The sequence below is a fragment of the Astatotilapia calliptera genome, chromosome 3 (assembly GCF_900246225.1).
Source record: "Astatotilapia calliptera chromosome 3, fAstCal1.2, whole genome shotgun sequence".
NCBI lineage: Eukaryota > Metazoa > Chordata > Actinopteri > Cichliformes > Cichlidae > Astatotilapia > Astatotilapia calliptera.
This window is the reverse complement of record NC_039304.1, coordinates 23,546,660-23,569,984: the sequence shown is the minus strand read 5'-3', so window position 1 is coordinate 23,569,984 and position 23,325 is coordinate 23,546,660. Positions and strand designations below refer to the sequence as shown.

General features: G+C 38.9%; 1 protein-coding gene across 2 annotated transcripts; it reads left to right on the top strand.

The window, feature by feature from the left end:
* The first annotated feature begins 762 nt into the window (after nucleotides 1–762).
* Nucleotides 763–23,026, top strand: LOC113018991 (butyrophilin-like protein 2). Of its 2 annotated transcripts, XM_026162464.1 has the most exons (10): nucleotides 763–823; nucleotides 2,885–3,235; nucleotides 5,704–5,917; nucleotides 6,502–6,566; nucleotides 7,562–7,678; nucleotides 16,646–16,996; nucleotides 18,053–18,266; nucleotides 19,683–19,747; nucleotides 20,348–20,458; nucleotides 21,698–23,026. In XM_026162464.1, exons 1-10 carry the CDS (start codon nucleotides 775–777, stop codon nucleotides 22,360–22,362), a joined length of 2,202 nt encoding a protein of 733 aa, XP_026018249.1. In that variant the 5' UTR covers nucleotides 763–774; the 3' UTR covers nucleotides 22,363–23,026. The 2 variants fall into 2 exon arrangements, with proteins under 2 accessions (XP_026018249.1, XP_026018250.1); XM_026162465.1 differs by lacking the exon at nucleotides 20,348–20,458.
* The last annotated feature ends 299 nt before the right edge of the window (nucleotides 23,027–23,325 follow it).

Sequence of the window (23,325 nt, the reverse complement as noted above, 5' to 3'; positions counted from 1 at the left end):
TTCTCTATAACGCTCGCTCTCTCCCGCTCTCTCTCTCTCTCTCTCTCTCTCTCTCTCTCTCACACACACACACACACACACAGTGGTCTTTGATTTCATCATTTTCATATTTTGACAAATTTGTTTGAAGGCTGTAAAATAAATCGATTTAATAATGTTATTTTTAAAATATATTTTATTTGGGTTAAATCAACACGTTTTTGTACATGAACTTGAAACTGGACTATAAGAACAGAAACACCCTACAAAGCCTCGTTATCAGTGCAAAATTGCATTGAGGTTTTGCAAAAACGACGTGCTTTACTTGCTCTGTAATTCAGCCTGAAACTGCCTCAGACCTAATAATAACTAAAGTAATGCACAGGGCTTCGACAAAGATAAGTAAACTATATACTATGGCAGACTCCACGAATCAAACTATGGAGCTGGAAAGCTGACATGTCGATGAAGCACCATCAGCCCATTTACTGTGTAAATCGAGTGTAATGTTTCATTTTTAACACCAGATGGCGACCCCTGGAGAGGTCAGGAGCACCACCTTTTTTCTTCTTTTTCTTTTGTTGGTGTTGAAGCGTCAGTGTGTCAGCAGGTGAGAAACAGCGTAACTGCGGCACCGCCCACAGCCAAACCAAGATCAAAAGTCTGAGGTTGTGAGTGTCAGTCAGTGTGTCTGATCACACTGATCTGAAAGGCTTCTGGTGTCTGCAGAGAGAATGATAACTTCCGAAACATTAATTTGGTTCTTCAGTAATTGAGGGGGAAAGTCCTTTAGGGATGTATCGTCGTCTTTTCGTGGTTGCCAGTCTGCTGTCATCCTATATGGGTAAGAAAAAGAGCTGGGTTATGCTGATTTTGTTTAGAGCAACGATTTAATTCACGTTAAGTCAAAGAGAAAAGTAAATCAGAAGTGCCAAAGAACGTTAGGAATTTTCGGTTAACTGCAAAACGCCCTCGTCATGCATCGCTGTTATCAGATAAAGATCACAGGAGCCAACAGGTTTTTCTTTCAGGATTTCTTTAAATTAACTTTTCCAAGCGGTGAACAGTGACTCCTGGCCGTCAACAGGATACTTAACAGCACAAGCTCAACATGACCTTTCATTGCACGAGCCGCGGATCCAAGCAATACTGCGATTGTTTGTCTTCCACTAGTGCGAGAAAGTGTTTGTTTAAACTTCACCTGCTGCCGTTACCTCTGTAAATCATGCCAAACCAGTTAGCTAGAAAATAATAACTCGGCGTCCTTAGGTCAAGCTTCAAATCTGCAGTGATCTCAGGACGTGTTAAGAGATTTTCAGAATAAAATAATAGTTTTCAACATTATAGACAGGATTTCATATTATACATTCTGTAGTAGTGCTGTATAATTACTACAAACACTGTAGTCATAGTATTTTTAACCAGTGCTGAAATTATGGTTATTTAATGTAATTACTCACAAAGTTTGAAAAAACAAAACCATAACGCATTTAAAAGTAACCCCAAATCAATACGAATATAATACATCTATAAATGGATAAGAGAGGAAGAGAAAATAACAGATATGTCAATTAAATATGCCACAGTCTAGTGCAGAGGGAATTTGGGGGACTTGAAAGAGGAAAAAACACAAACATAATTGTGAACAGCAATGATGTGCAATCATTTAATCATAATTGTTCTTTAATTGTTAAAGATGCACACACTGCATGCCTGAATCAAATTAAATGTACGGTTTGTTAACTGGTGCAGAACTGTGCGCCATGTTCAAAGTTTCTGATGTTCAGTCTTAACCATGTCTGCATGTCTTAATGAGGAGTTGCTGCCATGTGATTTGTGTGAATAGATATTTGCACTGACATGCAGTTGAACTGGTGTACCACATAAAGTGTGTTTCTATGCATCTTGCTTACGTAAATGTCACAATTATCTGTGTCCTGACAAAGTGTGGGACGTAGAGTATGTGTGAGACAGTGTGGGACATTTTCATGTATGTACAAAGTATACATCTTACAGGTTTGGGGACTTCCCCACCTTACCTCATGAACATCACTGGCCAATATCTTAATCACGCTGAACCAACCAGTGCAAACCTCAATAGATGGACTCGTGCCAATAGTTGTATCATTAACCAAATACTATGCATTTAAAAATAAATGCCATCAGAAATGCAGTGCATTCAGAAGTTCATGATTAATTGGATGAGAGAATATTTGAGTGACTAAGCCGTCATTGTTGCGTCACAGGAAAGTACTGCTGCAACGTTATGCAGGTGAAAAAGATAATAAGTGCAAGCAGCTGATTGTGGCATTCAAAGTCCTCAGAAACAAACGTCTTGCAGCTTTGTTTTCTGTCGGGCTCTTTGGGTGGTAATTTTCTTTCATTTCAAATAAGATAAGATGGCCAAACCTGGATAAGAGAAAAAATAAATCAACAATGTCACCAAAACAAACAAAGAAACAACAAAAAAAACCCAGTTTACTGTGTCAGAATTTTTTTTCTTTTAAAAAGGGGCTTTCTCTTCTGGATGTCGTACTTTTGTTACAGATGTATGCCCTTATAGCTTTAACGTGGCATTAAAAATATATGGGATAGACTTGATTGTCTCTGTAATGTAACTGTAATCCTGCTGGTCAATACTCAGAGTATTGATCAGGATTTGAAAAAGACGGGTAAACTGCAGAGTTTGCCTTGTAGCTCCGTGCTCTCTTCACCTATAACACATAGAATAACATACAGGAGTCAATCCACCTGGAGGCATTGAATACCTTCTAGTAAAGTTTTACTCACATTGTTTATTGCCTACTTCATTAACTTTAGTTTTTATCATTTTAATATGGTTGTTTATCCTTTTTTTTTTTTTTTTTTTTTTTTTTTTTTTTTTTTTTTCTTTTCTTTTTTCTAGGTGGATCCTCTGCTCAGGATCAGCCAGTGCACGTTCTTGCCTTTGCTGGTGGAGATGTTATTCTACCGTGCAGTTTCCATATCTCTGACAAGGAAGACTTTCCGACTGTTGAGTGGTCCAAGGAAGGCTTGAAGCCAGATGTTGTCTTCTTGTACCGGGATGGCTGTGAGGCCTACGAGATGAAGAATCCAGTCTTCGAATACAGGACAAGCCTCATCATGAAAGAGCTCAAAGATGGAAACATCTCATTACGGATCTCCAATGTGCAGGTGCCTGATACTGGAAAGTACCAGTGCCTCATATTCCAGAAAAATGTCGCCAGGAAGGTTACAACAGTGGAGCTGTTTGTGGGTATGTCCACTCATGTTCATTTCCACACAAAGAGTTCACCATTGAATTGCCTAAGTGTGCTTCACCCACTTAAATGTTGGGTTCTTGTCCAATTCAGCTAAATTCATTTAACATGCGATCAGGATCTGGGTTTTACTTTAGAGTCAGAGCTCGAATGGGCACAATTTTGAATTACAGGAGGATAAACCATGCTCCACAAAGTTTATGCTAGGTTAGATGGTGGTCCTTGATATAAGTTGACCCTACCCCTAACAGCACAGAGCTCTTTAAACATAGACAGTATCTGTGAGCTGCTTCTTTTCTGCATCTGTATCTCATTTCATCTTCTATCTATTTGATTTTCCTTTTGAATAAACAATTGAGCTATTAATTATACCTAAAAATCTGAATCCATTCTTCGGGTCGTATAGCAACTGAATAAAAATCAATGATACGTCCATAAATCCACACACTTGTAAAACTTCTCACATTTCAGCCTTTAGTTGTCAACAGTCTAAAACTACTTCAAAGTTAAATGAGTCTTGATGAGTATCAAGCTTTATTGGTTGATAAGGTTAGCCACTATCTTGCTAGAGAAAACTTTCCTTCTGTTCAAATGTTCTGTTTATGGAGGTCAACAGAAGAAAGTATAGGAAACAGGGGAAACTGGCTTCTTTTAGACAGTGGAGCTGAACAGAAGAGTTGCACCAACCACCAATGAAAGACGAGTAGACCATATTTTGACTGTGACATATACAAAGCTGCTCTAGTTGAGTTCAAAGATAAAGACATAGCATAATAGATCCAAAAAAGGAAACTTTAAACAGATTTCCAAATGGTAAATGGCCTGTATTTATATAGCGCTTTACTAGTCCCTAAGGACCCCAAAGCGCTTTACATATCCAGTCATCCACCCATTCACACACTGGTGATGGCAGCTACATTGTAGCCACAGCCACCCTGGGGCGCACTGACAGAGGCGAGACTGCCGGACACTGGCGCCACCGGGCCCTCTGACCACCACCAGTAGGACACAACGACCGAGACTGTCCAAGCAACCGGCAACCTTCCAATTACAAGGCAAACTCCCAACTCTTAAGCCACGATCGCCCACAAATGGAAGGAACAGAACAGAGATTATTTAAACACAGATCCACTACTTTCAGCTATATATCACACTTTAGTGGCAAGTATCCTGAGTATGGGCTGTAAATATAGTAGCAGTTATGAAAAACACTGAGAATCAGTTCCACTTTGCTCTTTAAGTAATACATTGTGTACATAACATTTAATCCTCATGGGTTAAAAATATGTGACTGTTTTCTGAGTCGTTTCTGAAGCTTAAAGTACAAACAACAGCTTCATCCACAGGAATGTCCTTTGAGTTCAGTGTGTGTACACATTTGACTCTTTTTTTTTTTTTTTTTTTTTTTTTTTTTCTTTTTAATAGTTGGGCGTTTCATAACAGGTTGAACTGGTTGATCATTAGCCTCATTGCTCATGTAGCAATCGCCCACCTGTGGGCTGGACCGGAAGAACATATCCGGTGTGTCCTCATTTGGTTTCATGTCTCTCTGTTTAAATGTGATTTGGACCAAACGTGGACATTAAATCAAGCTGCCACTGCCAATAATGAAAAACAGGAAATGAGACTATTGCATTTCTTGAAATTCTTGTTTCATTCATGTCTCCATTAAATCCCTGAAGTTGAGTCACAGTCATTAGACCTTAAACAAGCAACCATTGCATCACCAAACCTCTGCCAGGGATAGTAGATACAATTCTGTTATTGTTACAAATTTGGATATATTTTTGTCCCTAATGAATGAAAAATATTAACACAACCATGGTGGTACCTGCATCATTTTTTGGGGGGTCTGTAAAGTAAAATGTGTGTGCTAAACCTTCAAATGACACCAGCTTTATTTCATTATTTTACTGGGAATATGGCCAGTTGGCCTTGTTCAGAAGTGCATATTATACTATTAATAATATTTGACCAATGTAAGATTTAAACTCCTGTAAAAGTTGCCATGGTTAAGGATTGGTTCACATGAGATAATCTTTCTTTCATCAGAGGAACAGACTTTTAGGAACCAAAGTCTTTTTATAGGAGGAGACACTCATCTACTTAAACGCTCAATTTCAAGGAGCTTTAGAAAAGTTGATTACTTTATAAAAAGCACAGCTCCATATAAATATCATAGGGTTGTGACCTTACAGTTTAAATTGCTCTGAGGCAACTGCTGTTGTGATTTGATACTGTCTATAAATAGTTTAATTTAATTGTGTAAAAGCAGTTTGTATTGTCTGTGTATCACTTAGTGTCTTTCATTCTTCTTCAGAAGCCAAGAGTGTTATAAAGTGTGGGTTTGACATCATAGATGTAACTTTAACATAAAAACAATAACAGGTTTATCAGAAATAAGGACAGGTGCGTCGGATGGCAGATTTAATGATCACACCTTCTGGTTTTGTTGTTTTTACAGTGGCTGTTTCTGAGCCAAGGCTTTCAGTGATTTCAGCGGAGGGTGATGCCATAACTTTGCATTGTGAAGCAAACTGCTGGCTGCCAGAGCCTCAGGTAACATTTCTGGATGACAATGGAAAGAACATCTATGGGGAAAACCCCAAAGGACAACAAGATGCCCGTGGATATTTCACTGTGACACGAAGAGCCACTCTGCAAAGAGCTACCAGCAGGTTATACATATTTTTTTAGACATTAATAATTGGATAAGCATTTTTAAATTTTATTACAGTACTGTGCAAAAGTCTTGAATCTGTCTCTTTATATTCTGATAGGACAACAGGAAAACACAGCGTCAGAACTCATTGTTTCTCTGGCTCTAATCTCATTAGGTAACTGTCAGGAGTAGTTCTCATGCAGTGTAACCCTATCTGCTGTGGACTGGCCTCCTGAGAGCCAGGGCCCCTATATTCACACTGTGAGATCATCAGGACACAACACAAAATAAACATCCAAAGGAGAATTTCAATGACCTTCAGCAACCCCGATGACTATTCTTGAAGACTACCTAAAGAAATGACAAGAAACATTGCCTATAAGAGTTCAGACTGTGGGCCCATTTGTGTTTGTACTTTTCAATAAATCACTGCACTTCCCCCCATATAATTCTTTAGGTGGGAAAAAGTGCAGTGATTTATTGCACGTAGACTTGCTCAAGACTTTTGCACAATACTGCAGATTATGTTTAACCAACTAACTGTGAAATTAGATTTTCACTTATATGATGTGAGGTATAAACTGTGTATTTGTCAAACAGTGTCACCTGCAGAGTTCATCAACCAGAGTTTAACCAGACCAGGGAAACAAAGATCCTCATACCAGGTATGCCAGATCTTCACGTGTGCATTCAAACACCCATATTCACATTTTTTTTAAATGCATTTGCTATCTATTTGGGGTTTATGTGTAGGTTTTATTGGGATTTCTATAAATTACCGTGTGTGGAGTTTTATCAGATGACCACTATGTTAACCATTTGCTCTCTAGTTGCTTTCCACATGTCACTTCACACCAGGATTGACACCCTAACCCACTGTTGTCTTTATTTTAAGCTGTAAGAAATCCACACCAGACCTGGGTGTGCCCTCATGCTTTGCGCATCTTTTATTATCTCTGTCACGCTTGCTGTACACGCTTGGCTGCCAGCCATACACATCAACGATGATCCCCAAACATAGGACCCTACACAGATTCTAGGCTGATTGCAATGCACAGGTGCGTCTGCCTTCCCTGCAACGGCACCGCAGAACACACCTGTGATTGATCATGTAGTTCTAGCCAAAATATCTATACTTAGAGACCGATCCATCCACCCATCCATTCTCTTCCACTTATGCATGTCTTTGGATGCTGGGAGAAAGCCAGATTACCTGGGGAGAACCCACGCAAACACAGGGAGAACATGCAAACTCCCCACAGAAAGACCCCGGCCTGATCGTGGAATTGAATTCTTGCTGTGAGGCAACAGTGCTTACCACCGTGCCACTGTGCTGCTTAGAGATCATGATAACAAATTATATCTTTACTCCAATACAACCTATGTACGGCCTCTGCACCACATGCTTGCCAGTTTGCATATCGCCTCTATTCTTGACATTGTCTGGAGTCCTGTTGAGTTTGTTGGCAGTACAGTTTAGCACGTGTCACTGTCTCAATCTAGTAGCCTGATTAAGAAACCTGGCAGGGCACTGGGTGTTTATTTCCTACCAATAAGGACTCATTAGACTTGAAGAAAAACTTGCAGATATATGGTATTTTATATTAAGTATAATATGAATTATCTGTTCATATGTCAACACAATGTTATGTCATTTCAGGTGTCTGCATGAAGTCTGATCCTCACACTATCGCCATCACCATTGGAGGAACAGCACTGTTTTTCTTAGTTGCAGCTGGATTCGTTGCCCTTTCATGCATAAAATGCTTCAGATTTGGTGAGTCACAGTTCTGAATTATACAAAAAAATGCAAAGCAAGGGCCATTGATATAGACTGCCAGTGAGCAGTTGAGAAACATTTTTAAATGACAGCAAAGTGGTTTTGGTGTTTTATTTTTTTATTGTTGTTGTTGTTGTTGTTGTTGTTGTTTTTGTTTTAAGGATGAAGAAAAATGTAGTTGCTCTTTACATAGAGAACACAAAGACAGAATTACATGTGTGTAAGGTGGAAACTCAGGGGTTTTGTGACTGACTCAATAGTATACACTGATCAGGCATAACATTAACGATAACTGACATGGCACCAGTAAGTGGGTGGGATATATTAGGGAGCCAAGTGAACATTTTGTCCTCAAACTTAATGTCAGAAGCAGGAACAACTGGTATGCATAGGCATTTGAGCAAGTTAATTTGGGCCTAAATTGTGATGGCTAGATGACGAAGTCAGAGCACCAACGAGTTCATGTTGAGCCAAGGCTCACTGATGGATGTGCGGTCCGATCCAACAGACGAGCTACTGGAGCTCAAATTAAAGAATTAATTAAAGTTAATGTTGTTTCTGATAAAAGGTGTATGAATACATACACTGGGAAACACTTGGGAAACACTTGGTACCACAATGTACTTTTGGAAAAAGGCAAGCAGCAGATCCTGTTATACTGTTCTGCTGGAAAATCATTGCTCCTGCTACCCATGTGGGTAATACTTTGATACGTACCACCTACCTAAGAATTGTTTTTGCAGACCATGTACCCCTTTCGTGGAAATGGTTCCCTGAACTTTTTAGCAACATAATACACAACGTAATAAAGCAAAAACGGATCATGAATGGTTTATGAAGCTCAATCCAATCTGTTCGTCTGTGTCATGTGTTTGGACAAAGAAGTCCAGTCCATGGAGGACCAACTTCACAACTTCCACGACTTGAAAGACGTTTTTCTAACATCTTGATGTTTTGACAGTGAAAAAGGGACCAAAACAATATTCAATGGGTGATCATATTGTTTTGCCTGATCTGTGTATTTCTTGGAGTTCCTTTGTCTGTACAGTGATCATAGTTTTTGTTTTGTTTTCCTGAAGTCATAAATCAAGTGAAAGCTAGGATAATTTTCCTATAGCCAGCTATACAGTTTGAATTCTATTTGCCACAAGATGATTCAGCTTTTTATTTTTTTTATTTTACACAGCTATTGTAAAGCAGCCAGTGAACAGAAAGACATCAAATCAAAGCCTCATCCACCCGACAAGAGTTAACAGCACAGACAGCTCGTTAAATGGCAGCATTGGACAGATGAAAAGACAGTCTGGGTTTCTTATCGAAGATGAGACTCAAAAACTACAGGACAGCAATGTTGTTTCCTACAACGGTGGAACAACTGTCCAATGTCATTCCACACCCACAGCAGACGTTTCAAAACCCTCCAAACTACTCTTAACTCACGACCCTGACAACAAGAGCTTGACCAGTGTGTACAATCCAAACCCATCTTCAGCTTCAACCAGCTATAAAACTCCAAAATCTGATGACTTACCCAAAAGCAGGGGTTCAAAGCTTATCATCAAAAGGCAAAACAGCTTTCCAGACCCTGGTCACATATCTCAAAGAAACCACCGTATATACAGCAGTCCAGCTATTTTACAACTACACTTACCAACATCCAACCCTTCTTCTGCTCTCAGTAGCCACCAGATGATCAACTCCAGTGTCTCACCCCATCAAAGCACCCACCATCCTCAGCGTAGACACTCGCCAGGACTTCCACAGTTAGCTGAATTTCATAACCGTCACAGCCTCCTGAGAAATTTACCTGAAGAAGATGAACATAGAAGTTTATTAAGAAATGAAAAGTAAAGGAAATGTAAGCTGTACATTTCAAGCATAAGGCAAGACAATGTTTGCTCGGTTTAAATGACTGAAACTCCTTAACTGAGCAATAACTAGAAACTGAAATTTCACACCAGTGATGGAAGCACGGAGTAGGGGCTTGACAGTCAGCTGCAGTGTCTCCTGTTCTTTGAATGTTTTTAATATTAAGCATGATTTCGTTCTTTTTCTTTGCATTACCAGTCAAAAAATGGGACCAGACCATGATGTATGGTGCTTGCGATACTTTTGCTTATATATAAAAGGCTGTTTCTTTTTACTTTCATATTAAGAGTTGGGGCTAGTTTGTATGTTTTTGTTTGTTTGGAGAAAAAAACCAGTTCTTTGTTAACATTGTTAACACTCTGTGGGGCGATCGTGGCTCAAGAGTTGGGAGTTCACCTTGTAATTGGAAGGTTGCCGGTTCGAGCCCCGGCTTGGACAGTCTCGGTCGTTGTGTCCTTGGGCAAGACACTTCACCCGTTGTCTACTGGCTGTGGTCAGAGGGCCCGGTGGCGCCAGTGTCCGGCAGCCTCCCCTCTGTCAGTGCGCCCCAGGGTGGCTGTGGCTACAATGTAGCTTGTCATCACCAGTGTGTGAATGGGTGGATGACTGGATGTGTGAAGCGCTTTGGGGTCCTTAGGGACTAGTAAACCTATACAAATGCAGGCCATTTCACCATCACTTTGTTAACATATAGGAGTGCTTTTCCAATAGATGAAATAATTGCACTTTAAAGCCTTTTTTTACTTGCTATTGTATTTTTTTGTATAGTGTTATGTATCAATGGGCTTGAGAAAAAATATATTTCCAATTATGTTTTTGCATAAACTGTGCAAATGGAAATTGATATGTTTGTATTTTTATAGATGAAACATTGGACATTGAGCTCTGTTTCACTGGCTCATGTAACAAAAATGTTTTGTTATCCAAAAAAAAAAAAAGACTCCCAAATCATTCTTGTTTGCTAATGTTTTGCACAAGGTCATTTGTGCCTTTGTTTGCTGCCCTGATTATCCCAGTGTACTTTCTGCTGGCATGAATCAGAGCTAATTTCCCTGACTTTACTTTTTACTCAGGAAATGCTTTTATCGCTGCCCCGATTTTAAGTGTCAGATGACTCCACCAGGAACACTTAACCCAGGTGTTAAGTGTTTATTTATTTCATTGTATCTTTTCATATCTATATTGATGTAAGTCTTTAGTATTACTTTTATGTCTTCAACTGTGTCTATTATTATTATTATTATTATTATTATTATTATTATTAAAAAGTTGTAGTTTGTAAAGTTTGTAGGGCAAAAACATGTCTCGGTTTGTAAAGTTTGTTGAATTTGCACACACTGACGACAAAGATTAATACATTGAAAAGTACAAACACAAATGGGTACAAAGTCCGAACGCTCTTAGGCAATGTTTCTTGTAATTTCTTTAGGTAGTCTTCAAGAATATGCCTCAGGCTTCCTGAAGTGCATTCACAGTCAAAAATAAGCACTTGCACCCGTTCATACATTTTCCCAATGCATTGTCATGTGACTTGTGTTATCCGTGTGTATATTCAGGTTGGAACGTCCTTGTGTGCTGGGAGAAAATGTTCTCCCACACTCATAAACGGAAAGAAAGAAAGAAAAAAGTCAAGGCATCAAGTGGCAAGTTTAGTCCATTGTGCTACAGTGAAACTGGTAGCACAAAATGCTTTTATCACTGTATGCCCCAGAGGGGTCGATGGCACGATATGGCAGCCTGGCTTCTGTCAGTCTGCCCCAGGGCAGCTGTGGCTACAACTGTAGCTGCCTCCACCAGTGTGTGAATGTGAGAGTGAATTAATAGTGGTATTGTAAAGCACTTTGGGTGCCTTGAAAAGCGCTATATAAATCCAATCCATTATTATTATTATTATTATTATTATTATTATTATTATTACCATTATTATTATTTTATTATTATTATTTTATTTTATATTTTAATGACAGTTTAGGACATTAGGTAGCTATAAACACGGAGTGTACTTGAAAGCACCACACACACACCGATAGTGAAACCACATGAATGAACTCCAGGCAGTGTCTCTGTGCGTCCTGTCTACCGTACTGTCTTTAATGGGCTCGTCCTGTTTTCAGGCCGGTGTACACTTTCTATGAACTTTTACACCATTTCAGTGACTAAAGGGAAACTTCAGCTTTTTCCCCTTGGTGATGTATCAGCGCCTTTTTCTGTGTGCCAGGCTGCTGCTATTTTTTACAGGTAAGGAGGGGAATACTACTTCAGCTGCTATTATTACATTATATTACATGTGTTTATAGTTATATAAATGAGCTGCAAATTTATATAATCCCAATAGTAATGACAAAAAAGGTTACAAATGAAGTTACACAGAAGAGCAAAGAGGAAAATGTCCATGATTTGTACGTTTAAGTAACACAAGTTTAAGGCTAAATAACAAATAAGACAAACTTGTTTTACCAGCTTTAAATTCCATGAACATGACAGCAAGAAGATCGTTGTGTTATTGTTAAAATGATAGTCTATGGGCAGAAATCTGTGCCATCAGAAACTGAATTTGAATAAGTTAAATTTGAATTTGAATTTATGGTTTGAAAATGATCATCACTAAATTGAAATTGAATTTTATATTTTGAAAATGAATTGATTTGCTTTGAAACTGAAATGGAGTGATATAAAATTATTCTGCTCATAATGTTTATGGACAGAATTTCTAGGTGCAGCAAGTGGCAGAAGGCTTTCAACTGGGTGGTCCCAGAATCAGTCAGGGACGAGTTCCTGCCCCAATTGGAGGAGTTTAAGTCTTGGGGTCTTGTTCACATGTGACAGGAGAAGGGGAGATCAATAGGCGTATTGGTGCTGCGGCTGCAGGGATGCAGATGCTGTGCCGGTCTGTTGTGGTGAAGAGAGAGCTGAGTGTAAAAGCAAACCTCCTGGGTGAGGTCTTAAAGGCATGTCCCAGGACACACTGGAGAGATTATCTCTCTCAGATGGCCTCGGTGTCCCAACAAAGTCCCCGATTCTAATTGGATTTTCCTAAATCTTTTTATAAGTGCAAAATGTTTACATGTGAATGCAATTACATTACAAACTGTATGTTGACAGAACCACCTTCGTGTTATTGCTATTATAACAGTAATTACAGGCTCACAGAGTGATAAGAGGGAGATATGACTCACACATTCTTGCATTCACAGTGTTGGAATATGAGATAAGTTATTGCATAGTTTCCACTGATGAGTCGGATTAACTTAAGACCTGTTTTCACATTTATACCTTGTGGTAGGATGTATGCAAAAGGTTATGTCAACAATACAAATCATTGTTCTTCTGTAAGAGGTGCAAATATTTTTCCGGGAGCAGAGATTTTGCTTTATGCCTCCGGCTGTTTCATGTGATCATCACTGTAATAATGCAGCTTACAATATTGTTATATTTTAATATTTTACTACTGCTACTATTATTCCTTACTAGTGTTGTTTGAGAGTCCGTGCTAGTTTGCTAACTTGGATTAAAGGGCAACAGCCAAATTTTCTGGATCTCATGGGTGGCCCAGAATATTTGGTGCGCCTATGATTTATCAAAGGAACTCCAACCAGGAAACCAGAACGTGTGCAGCACCACAATGTTTGTCCCTTGTCCAGATATTCTGAATAGTTGTATGTTTACAGGGATTCCTGCTATTGCGCCTTATCATACTGCATTATTTTTGTGCCAGTTGTTTGAGTATCTGACTCTGAGGCATAAATGTGACTGTCAAAGTATCGTTTCAGTCACAAAGGCCAAGCTGCCTTTGATTTTATGCAGTTAAAGCAAAGGCACAAGAGCAATCCAGCACTCAAAGCACCCTTAATGGAAATTTATTGGAAATTTTGCAACATCAATCAACATTAATCGGGTCACATTTAGAACTTTTTTTTAAAGAATGTTTATGGAAAAACCTTTAACAGAAACAACTATACAATCTAAAAAATTGGGGACTCCTGAAATGTAAGATCTTTATTTGAAAACTAATCCACTTTTTTTTTTTTTTGCCTGTCCCGTTTGGCTCTTTTGCCATCAGAATTATTGTCTAAAGGCAAAGAAAGATGCCCAACGGATTTACTTTACCAAATTGACCATCCCAGCCTTGCCGTAATGGTCCATTTGATTCACCTTTTATTGTTTATTTTATTTTCACTTGCTGAATACAGGACAGACTTGACTGGGGGAAAGAAGGGGAGAAAGAGAAACAGCTGAGAAGAGGGACTGGGGAGAAGGGCAAAAGACAAAAACCAACAGAATGGGCAGAAAAAAAAAAAGAAAAAAAAATGCATATATCGATCACCTGGATCACCTGCTGAGAAAGAAAAAAGAAAACAAGCAGAAGAGAACAAGAGTAATAGAATAAACAACATCACAATGATATATGGGAATATGACAGTAAATACTAAATATTAAACATTATTGTGCAGCACATAAGATCAACACAACACAGTGTGCTTTGAGGTAGGAGCCAAAAAGGGTGTAGTTTGTGGGTGTGATCACCCGTGTGTACACCTGTGAGCATGGACACTTGTTTTTTGTTTTTTTAAAGGTTCCTTCATGTAATGAAGGAACCCAGGCAAGAAGAGGAAAAAAGAAAAAAAGAAGAAAATTTAAAATGTTAAGTGTTAACATAATGCTCTGTAATTGAAGCAAACAACCCACCCACTCCAGTTATTAGCAACTGGATTATGAGTTATTACTGTAAGAGGCATAACACTGACTTATTGAGTGATTTACCTGCAGTCTGTCAACTTATCTGTTAGTTTGTGATTCTTTTTCTGCAAGCTGCTAAACTCAAATGTCATCTGTAGAAAAACACAAAGTACACAAGCTGAATAATTAATTAGACCAAAATGTCAAACCTGTTACTGTTAGGTCAAAGTCATCTCTAAGTTATGAAATTAAAATAATTATAGAAGTTAACTGAACTGCTTCCACATCTCCTGTACAAGAACCAGAAAAAAGAGAGAAAAAAAAAAGAAAACTAATCCACTGGTGATGTGGTTGGTGTTGTGTGTTGCATTTTTTTAATGTCCTGGAAATTAATGAAGTATAGCTAATTGAACCCTCTTTAAAAATAAATGTATTTGATTGTTAAAGCATTTTTCTTGCATCCACAAATGTTAGCATGATTCTTATGATTTAAATCTTCTTGAGGCATATTCATTGGAAGATTTCCTAAATGTGCACAATTACATTGCATTTCTCTGGAGTTTCCATCAGTCTCACAGTCAGAATGAGCGCCATAGGTAAAAAAAACAAAAAACAAACCCATAGCTTTACTGTTTAGCTATCACTACTAATAATAATAATCATAATCTTATTACCTTTGTTGTGTCACAAGTGAAAATGGATCTTGTTTATTTAATCTCCTACATGCATTGTTGCACTAAGTTATCGCAGCATAAAACCATGAAGCTGTCAGTCTGACGCAGTGGACATTTTTTTTTTTTAACTTTTGTTTATGCTGCGTGATTTTCAAAGTATGAGGAAGCGCTCTCTATCTGCCACGTGAGGTGGTAGAGTTTGTCTTTGGTTTTACAGTTGTTTGTAATTCCTCGATCATTATTAATTAACCATCTCTTTTATCTCATCTGGTTATGCACTGACATTTGTGACTGATACAGTGTTGCTCAAAGAAAGGCACTCAGCCCTTCTTCATTTTATAGTTTTTACAGTCGGTGGCTGCAAATCATCTCACGTTTGTGCAGCCTGATGAGACAATCATGATGACATGATATCTGCTGCCATATCAAGGAAGGAAAAACACAAAGCACAAGATTGCGTAAGCAAACAACTGTTCTTGCGCAAGAAAGCAAATGCAAGCCACTGAATAATTTAAAGAGCCAAACAGCAATTGGCAAATGCAAATGCTATATCTCAATCTGGTCGCAAGTAGGAAACTGACTAGTATAAAAAACTGAAAAGTATGGCAAAAAAAAAAAGTTCAATTCCAGTTGCACAAATAAGGTCCAAGGTCTCATTATTACAAGTAAATGCAATACCATCCTATAGGAGTCAGTGGAATAGTAGTGCTATCCAGTGCAGCTTTAAAAAGAAAAAATCATGTCTTTCTTTTATTATTTGTCTGATTGTTAACTGCATAACTGAAATAAATGAAAACAAGCCCAAGTTATAAATATAGTGACTGAAAGAAGAAGAATTCTGTCAAGGTCAGCGGGGCGAGCCGTGTGGAATTAGTAAAGGACCCAAGATGCAGGCACTGCTGATGTGAGGTAGCTTTATTTGTGGCGACTGAAAATACAAAAAGGCGACGGTGGCAAAAAAAACAGAACTGAGAAAACCTAAACTGGGAAGACTAAGCATAAAACAAACCTGAAGCCAGAAACAGAGATGCAGGAAGACACAGAGAGAAAACCATAAGATGCTGTAGGGAGATAACGCAGATGAACCAGCAACTAACAGGCAGACACAAGGCTTAAACACACAGAGGGATAACGAGGGACTGAGACACAGAAGGAGGGCACAGCTGGGAGTAATCTGACATGACGGGACAGGTGATAATTGAACACACTGCGATCAGACACGGACCTTCAAAGTAAAACAGGAAACACACACACATGCAAAGACACAGACTTAGAGACCTGACTACACTAGAGGGGATACACAGGCAGGGATGACACAAAACAGAGGGAGCACAGAATAAACACTGGGAAACCAAAACACAAACAGTCATAATTCATAATAGTATCAAAAGTAAAAGTACAAAAACCAAAAACACTGGGTCACCGACCCAGGACTGTGACAAATTCAGGCCTTCAGAGTCAGAGTAGAACTGCTTCTCCTTCAAAGAAGCCGTTTGAAATAATTATGACTGGATGACTCCTAGGTGGGGTGTTTTGGGTGGATTCGGGATTGAGAATTCCTGAGGACACACCTGAAAATAACTGGAGTAATTACATTATTAAGTTGGTTTGGGAATGCCATGGAGAAGGAGGTCTGGGCAGGTCTGTTTAGACTGCTCGTCCCTCACCCAGAGATGAATAAGTAGTATAAAATGTAGCATTAAATGAAAACATTTATTCATATATTTATGTATTTTTTTTCTAGGTGAACATGCTGCACATGGTAAACAGGGGCAGGTTCTAGCATTTGCTGGTGGAGATGTTATTCTACCATGCAACTTCAGGATCTCTGACAGCACTGACTTTCCGACTGTTGAGTGGTCCAAAGAAGGTCTGAACCCAGATGTGGTCTTCCTGTATCGGGATGGCTGTGAGACCTACGAAATAAAGAATCCAATCTTTGAGTACAGGACAAGCTTGATCATGAAAGAACTGAAAGATGGAAACATCTCATTAAGGATCTCCAATGTGAAAATGTCTGATGCAGGGAAGTACAAATGCCTCAAGCTCTGGAAGAATGCTCCTCGGGAGGTCACAGAAGTGGAGCTTGTTGTTGGTACGTCCTCTCAAGTTCAATTAATAACCAAAGCTAGGAATGCTGCACAGGCCTTGGACCTTGTCTAGTTTATCAAATCGTAGGCTGAACGAACCAAGTAATGTGAATGACTCCTTTTATACATTTCTGTGAATTATTCAGATTCAGTGTCCAAATAGACCCAGCGACGGCATTTTGATGGATTAAGCCAAGTCACGTCTAAATGATGAAAGAGGATAACACGCTTGCTTGAGTGTAATTTTCGTAGTATTCGCCTCTCAAAACAGCATCAAAAAGGCTTTTTGGCTGATTGTAAGATTGTAACACATGGTTAGATAGACATTTTTGCATTACAGCTGGCTTCTATGAGGCAACAGTGCTAAGCAATTTTTGGCCCATAAAAATGACAAAAACCCCCCAAAAAACAGCTAGTTGTTAATACTTCAATAGTAATTTCATAATAGAAAACATTTTTTAGCAGCTCCATTACACTTTGTGGGTAAATCTAGAACCTGTGTTTACTGTGAGTATGAAATGAAGCTTGTGAATGGAGTAACTGACACTTCTAAGCTTGTGTGAAGTACTGTGTCAACAAAGGCTGAGAGTTCAGTCTGTGCACACATGTGCGTCAGAGTGTCTCAGGTTCAACTGGTTTTGTCCTCATTATGTTGTCATTATGTGCTCTCTCCAGTACTTTAAATTGTGTACAGAGTAAACTGTGTACACTATTTGTTCCCCATGTAGTTATTCTAAAAATCATGTCTCTTTGAAGTTGTTTACCAAGTTTATGTGATTAATTGGTCGATTTTTCACTCTAATGAAGCTTCTAAAGAAGACTTTTTATAGTGTTTAATTTTATTAAGAAAGATTTTAATCTTTACCTATTTACCTTTTGATAACTTGGTTATCTTTAGCTACTCACAGTGAACTACATTTGGTATAGTTGGTTGCCTGAAGCTTAATTAAGACGATGGCTTGAATTATGCACATAAAACTAGTCATGAAGCTGGTTATTCAGGAAGTGATGACAGATGAAAGATTCAGTTGGCACACCTGATTAGATATTTTTGTTTACAGGTGCAGTCTCGGAGCCAAAGCTCTCAGTGGTTTCGGTTGAAAGATGTGGGGTGACTGTGCAGTGTGAGGTGAACTTCTGGCCAACAGAGCCTCAGGTAACATTTCTGGATCACCAAGGAAACGACATCCCCGCTCAAGGTTCAGAAAGAGATCGAGATGCCATCGGACGTTTCATCATCAAACAAAGAGTTACTCTGCAGGAAGGAAACAGCAGGTTCAACTGACATCATTGCTCCGTCTTTCAAAACTCACTGATAATTTATTTTGTGTAACATAAACAAAATGTTTTCCTTATGCCTCAAAACATTTCTCAGACACATCAAAAGTTGCTCTCTCATATGCGAGAGGTTGCGATGCAGTACATCATGTATCATGAAACAGACTTGTTGAGTTAAGACATCATTAGTGCAATGTGAACAGGAATAGTTTTAAATCTTATGACCTTATTTTGACTGGTCATTGGCATTTATGATTTCTTTAAAGCTAAAACTCTTGTGTATGAACGTATTTCTCTCTGTGAAGTCTTAAACGTCCAAAGCAATAGACACAAGAGATGTGAAGAAAAGAGCGAGGGCAGAGGGTGAGATGCGCATGGATGACTTGCTGCAGTCACCCTTAAAGGGAACACCCCAAAAAAACAACATTTAAATTTGGTTCTATTAAATTGATCCTGTTTTCATAAAAGATTTAACCAGTGATATACCATGTTTGGTAAGTAAATCAGACACAAGCAGCCAGTTTTTTTCCCCAACTCATCATTATATTTAATTTCTTAAAAAACATCTATCCATCCATTTATCTTCTTCCAATTATCCGGGGCCGGAAGTCTAAGCAGAGAAGCCCAGACCTGTCTCTCCCCAGCCACCTCCTCCAGTTTGCCCGGAGCTACACCAAGGCATTCCCAAGCAGCTGAGTGTCCACTGGGAGGAGGCCCGGGTGGTTCAGGCATTTGACACTGTCAGATGCCTGAACCACCTCAACTGGCTCTTTTCGATGTGGAGGAGCAGCGGCTCTACTCTGAGCCCCTCCCGAATGGCCCGACTCTCTAAGGGAGAGGCCAGTCACTCTTCGGAGGAAGCCCAATTCTGTCGCTTCTATGTGCGATCTTGTCTTTTCAGTCACTACCCACAGCTCATGACCATAATTGAGGGTAGGGAGGTAGATTGATCGGCTAACAGAGCGCTTCACTTTGACACTCATCTCTCCCTTCATCATGATGGACCAGTTTGGCGTCTGCATCACTGCAATCACTCATGGTGCAGGAACTCGTCCCTGAGTGGGCACTCCACCCTTTTCCAGCTGACGACCATGGCCTCCGGAATGAGAATCATGTGCTGATTCTCATTTCCACCGCTTCACACTTGGCTGCGAACCGTTCCAGTGCAAGCTGGAGGCCATTACTCGATGATGCCAACAGAACCAAAACATCTGTATAAAGCAGACATGAGATTCTCTGTGAAAGCCTTCCACCGCTTGGCTACGCTTAGAAATTCTGTCCATAAAAATTCTAAACAGAATCGGTGACAAAGGGCACTTATTGTTAAAAATCTTTTGAAAACAAAACACCTTTGTCCACATAAAATGTTACTAATGTACTCTAAAACTAACCAACTTGCATTTGTTCTCACAGCATCACCTGCAGGGTTCACCAGCCAGAGATCAACCAGACCAGAGAAACAAAGATCCTCGTATCAGGTACACGGGGACTTGAACATCACACATGTACCTGCTGGCTAACAAAATAAGAGAAATGCAGCCTGTTGTAGGAAGTTCACTTACTTTTAAAAACTCCAATCTGCTCATGAACTGCAGATGCAATTAGTGTTAAACTCTGGAACAGTGCATCAAATGACAACAATCATGTTTATATAATACATTGTCCCTTTTTAACTAAAACAAATAAAAAAAGAACTACCACCATACATATCCAACCTCAAATCAAATCATATGCAATTTGATTAATCTGTTCATTAAATAAACAGTTTTCTTGCATTATCTCACAGCTGAGTTGTAGGAAGTTGAAGGTGATTCAATTATTTTCAGGTATAGTCTGAAAAGTCTTCCAATAATTAGCTCGGGAAACATCTTGTTGTAATAAAATAAAAACATAAATGTGTTTTATTTTGTATACATGGAGCCATTTACGTGATTATGCAACACTTCTTAAGAAAGGAAGCTGCTTAGTTTGCCATAGTTCCTAGATATTGGAAAACCAGTTCTATGTTGCAGACATCATGTTTGTGATTTAGCAGATAATGTGATCAGATGTTAACATCATGCATGGTGTTATTTCAGCCACCTGCAGCTCTGACATTTGCACCGCTGCCTTTGCTGCTGGAGGGCTGGCTTCTGTCTTATTTTCAGCTATTTTAGCTCTACTGATATATAAGGAACACAATAAATCAAGTAAGTCACTGTCTTCATTTAACAAAGATGATACAGTTAAAAAGTGAAGACATGAGCGAAGTGGTGAGCATCTAAGTGTTTTCTCTGCCTTGAAAAGGTTCACGTCTGTAGTGTCGTCCAACTGCCACAGGATGGCAGACATGGACCTCTCAAACAAGAACCACATGCTCAAAGTGCTGTTGCTGAGTACTTGTACTTAAAGACAGCTTGTTTCAGTAGAAAAAACAATAGCAACAGCTTTGCTTTTAGTGCTATCAAAAACTCATCAACCCACTCTTCAAAAGAAAAAAAAACAATGTCCTGTAAGACTTGTGAAAGTCTGTTAATGTCACATATTATAAAACAAAAGTTAGAAATATAGTTGCAGTGCTCTTAATGGCCAAAGGTGCACACATAGTGGCAGCTGTGGCTCAGGTGTTAGAGCGAGTCATCTGCCAATCGTAAGACTGGTGGATTCGTCTGACTGACTACGCGCTGAGGTATCCGTGTTCAGATACCGAACCCCATTTTGACCCCAGTGCATTCATGTAAATGCAATAAAGTACTTAAGCGCTGTATGAACACATGTGATTGGGTGAAAGAGACTTAGATGTCTGCTCAACTGAGTAGAAAGGTGATATACAAGTACCAGTCCATAACATTTACTTCTCCATAATCACCAAAATATCTTTATTTAGTATCTCTACTTGTTTCATGTCTATTCAGGGACACCTCTAGAAATCTTTCATATGGGGGCCAAAAAAATATCGGGGTGGCACAGCAAAGACAGAACAGTGAGGGACATCTAAAGTGACAAAAATGATATATGCAGGAATAAATAACAAGTTAATGTTTCAACTCATTGTAGGGTGTCTTGCCCTCTCTTGTGTTCACTTGTGTTCTTGGTGCTGGGGGTCACTTGGGGGGGCCAGACAATTTTGGTGGGTGCCCAGTGCCTCCCTTGGTGGTGGTCCTGTAACTGTCACCAATCGAAAAAAAGAAAGTACAACTATGCAGTGAAGTTAAGGACGGGCGACAAGCTTGTGAAAAGTTGCCTATAAGTGTTTTAATGTTTTTATTACCTTCAGATTCAAATGTTTGGTGGGAAAAATCTTCATTTTGTTGCTTCACAGCTAAAGTCACTTTAAAATTATGTCTTCTTTTACAAAAATAGTTTGGGTTGCTTTTACTTTCCCTTCTTGTTAATCCGTAAATTAATGTCACATTATTAAGGACACTTTTTTTTTTCTGTCTACACAGCCCAAAAAAAGAAGCGTCTTCACAGGAAGTCATCAGACCAAAGAAAGAATAGCAGCACTGAAAATATGTTAAACAGTTTAACTGAGCAGCTAAAAGAAAGATTGGCTGGACTCAAGTCAGAGCTTCAGGAGAAAGAAGAGATCATTCGCCAGCTAAAAAGAAATGATCAGCCGTCTCGTGCTGTTGCTACCCAGCATGACCAACCAATTTGGGGCCTTTTCACGTCCAAACCAGACATCCCCAAAAGACCTTTCAATCATTATTCTGACCTTGACTCCAACGCTAGTTACTGTGCTGATGACTATAATCCAAAATTCACAGCTTCAACCAAAACTTACCCTCCAAAATCTGGCAGCTTACACCACAAAGGTTCACATTTAGGAGTCAAGAGGCAAAACAGCAATCCAGCACCGGGCCAACCAATCCAAAGAAAACATCGCAACAGAAGTAGTCCTGCTATTATGTCTTTAGCGTTACCTAGCTTGTCTTTAACCAGCAATGCAGAGAAAATGCTGGACCACATTAGCAGCTCAAAGAGTGAGGCTGAAGCCCTCCTAGATCAAGATGCATTCTCACCACTGCATAGAAGTTATTCAGCAGGTTCTCATTTAGCTTGCAATAATAACCGCTTTTATGTACTGGAAGATTTAACTGAAGAGTCATGAGCTGCCAATTCACAAAAGGAGAACAAAAACTGGAAAACTTTCAGTTAACATCTACTAATGACTGCATCTTAGCCAGATGTGTTAAAGCTTGGCTTCAGAAACTAGAAGATATCAACTTTGAAATTACTTTGGCCTTATAGTTCTTCTTTTATAAGATTTTCATTTGGGTGTGCTATGGGGAAAAATCCATGTAAAGCATGGCTGGCATGCTGATGGATAACACTTAGACAGACATTCATGAACCCACTGTTTTAATTCCTGTTTGCTATTTGTATTTTTGTTTATGGATGGTTTTTTTTTTTTTTACACCAACAGTTATTTAAAAGGTAAGAGCTGAAAATGAAGTCTTGGGTTTTAAACTAATGAGCATTAAACATAGACTATTTGAATGAATTAGATTTGGATGTATTATATAACCAACATATTTTGTGTGTGTGTGTGTGTGTGTGTGTGTGTGTGTGTGTGTGTGTGTGTGTGTGTGTGTGTGTGTTGATGTTTTATTGAATCTTAGTACCTTAATTTTGATTTCTGTTTTACTGTATTGTAAATGTTGCTTTATGTTACCATAACATTTGATGTCAAAGGTTGTATTGAGGGTTTACATTATTTAAAACTGCTTTGTAATACAAATTTAAAATGTTCTATTTGGCTTAATGTTTCAGGTTTCAAAAGCTAAATACTTAATGAAATATTTGTATGTGTTATATAAACAAAAATGATCATTTTCTCAAGCTTATGCTTTTATGTCTTCCACACTCAAGTTCATTGTTTATTTCTTCAGACAATATTAGTCTGAAACCTGAAAGAAAATAAAGTGTGAAAACTACTGAAGTACAGGAAACCTCCAAAATTCACAGGGATTACATTCATAGAGCACCTGCGAATTGTGAAAAACTGCAAAAAATTCCTATTTTTTATAGTTCAACCCTTAAATGTGTATTTGGGTGGCATCTTTGGGCTTTA

Coding starts and splice junctions, on each gene's coding strand:
- LOC113018991 (XM_026162464.1), top strand. CDS start 775: ATGTATCGTCGTCTTTTCGTGGTTGCCAGTCTGCTGTCATCCTATATG. Junction 18,267..19,682: donor CTGCAGGAAGGAAACAGCAG/GTTCAACTGACA, acceptor TTGTTCTCACAG/CATCACCTGCAGGGTTCACC. Junction 20,459..21,697: donor TAAGGAACACAATAAATCAA/GTAAGTCACTGT, acceptor CTGTCTACACAG/CCCAAAAAAAGAAGCGTCTT.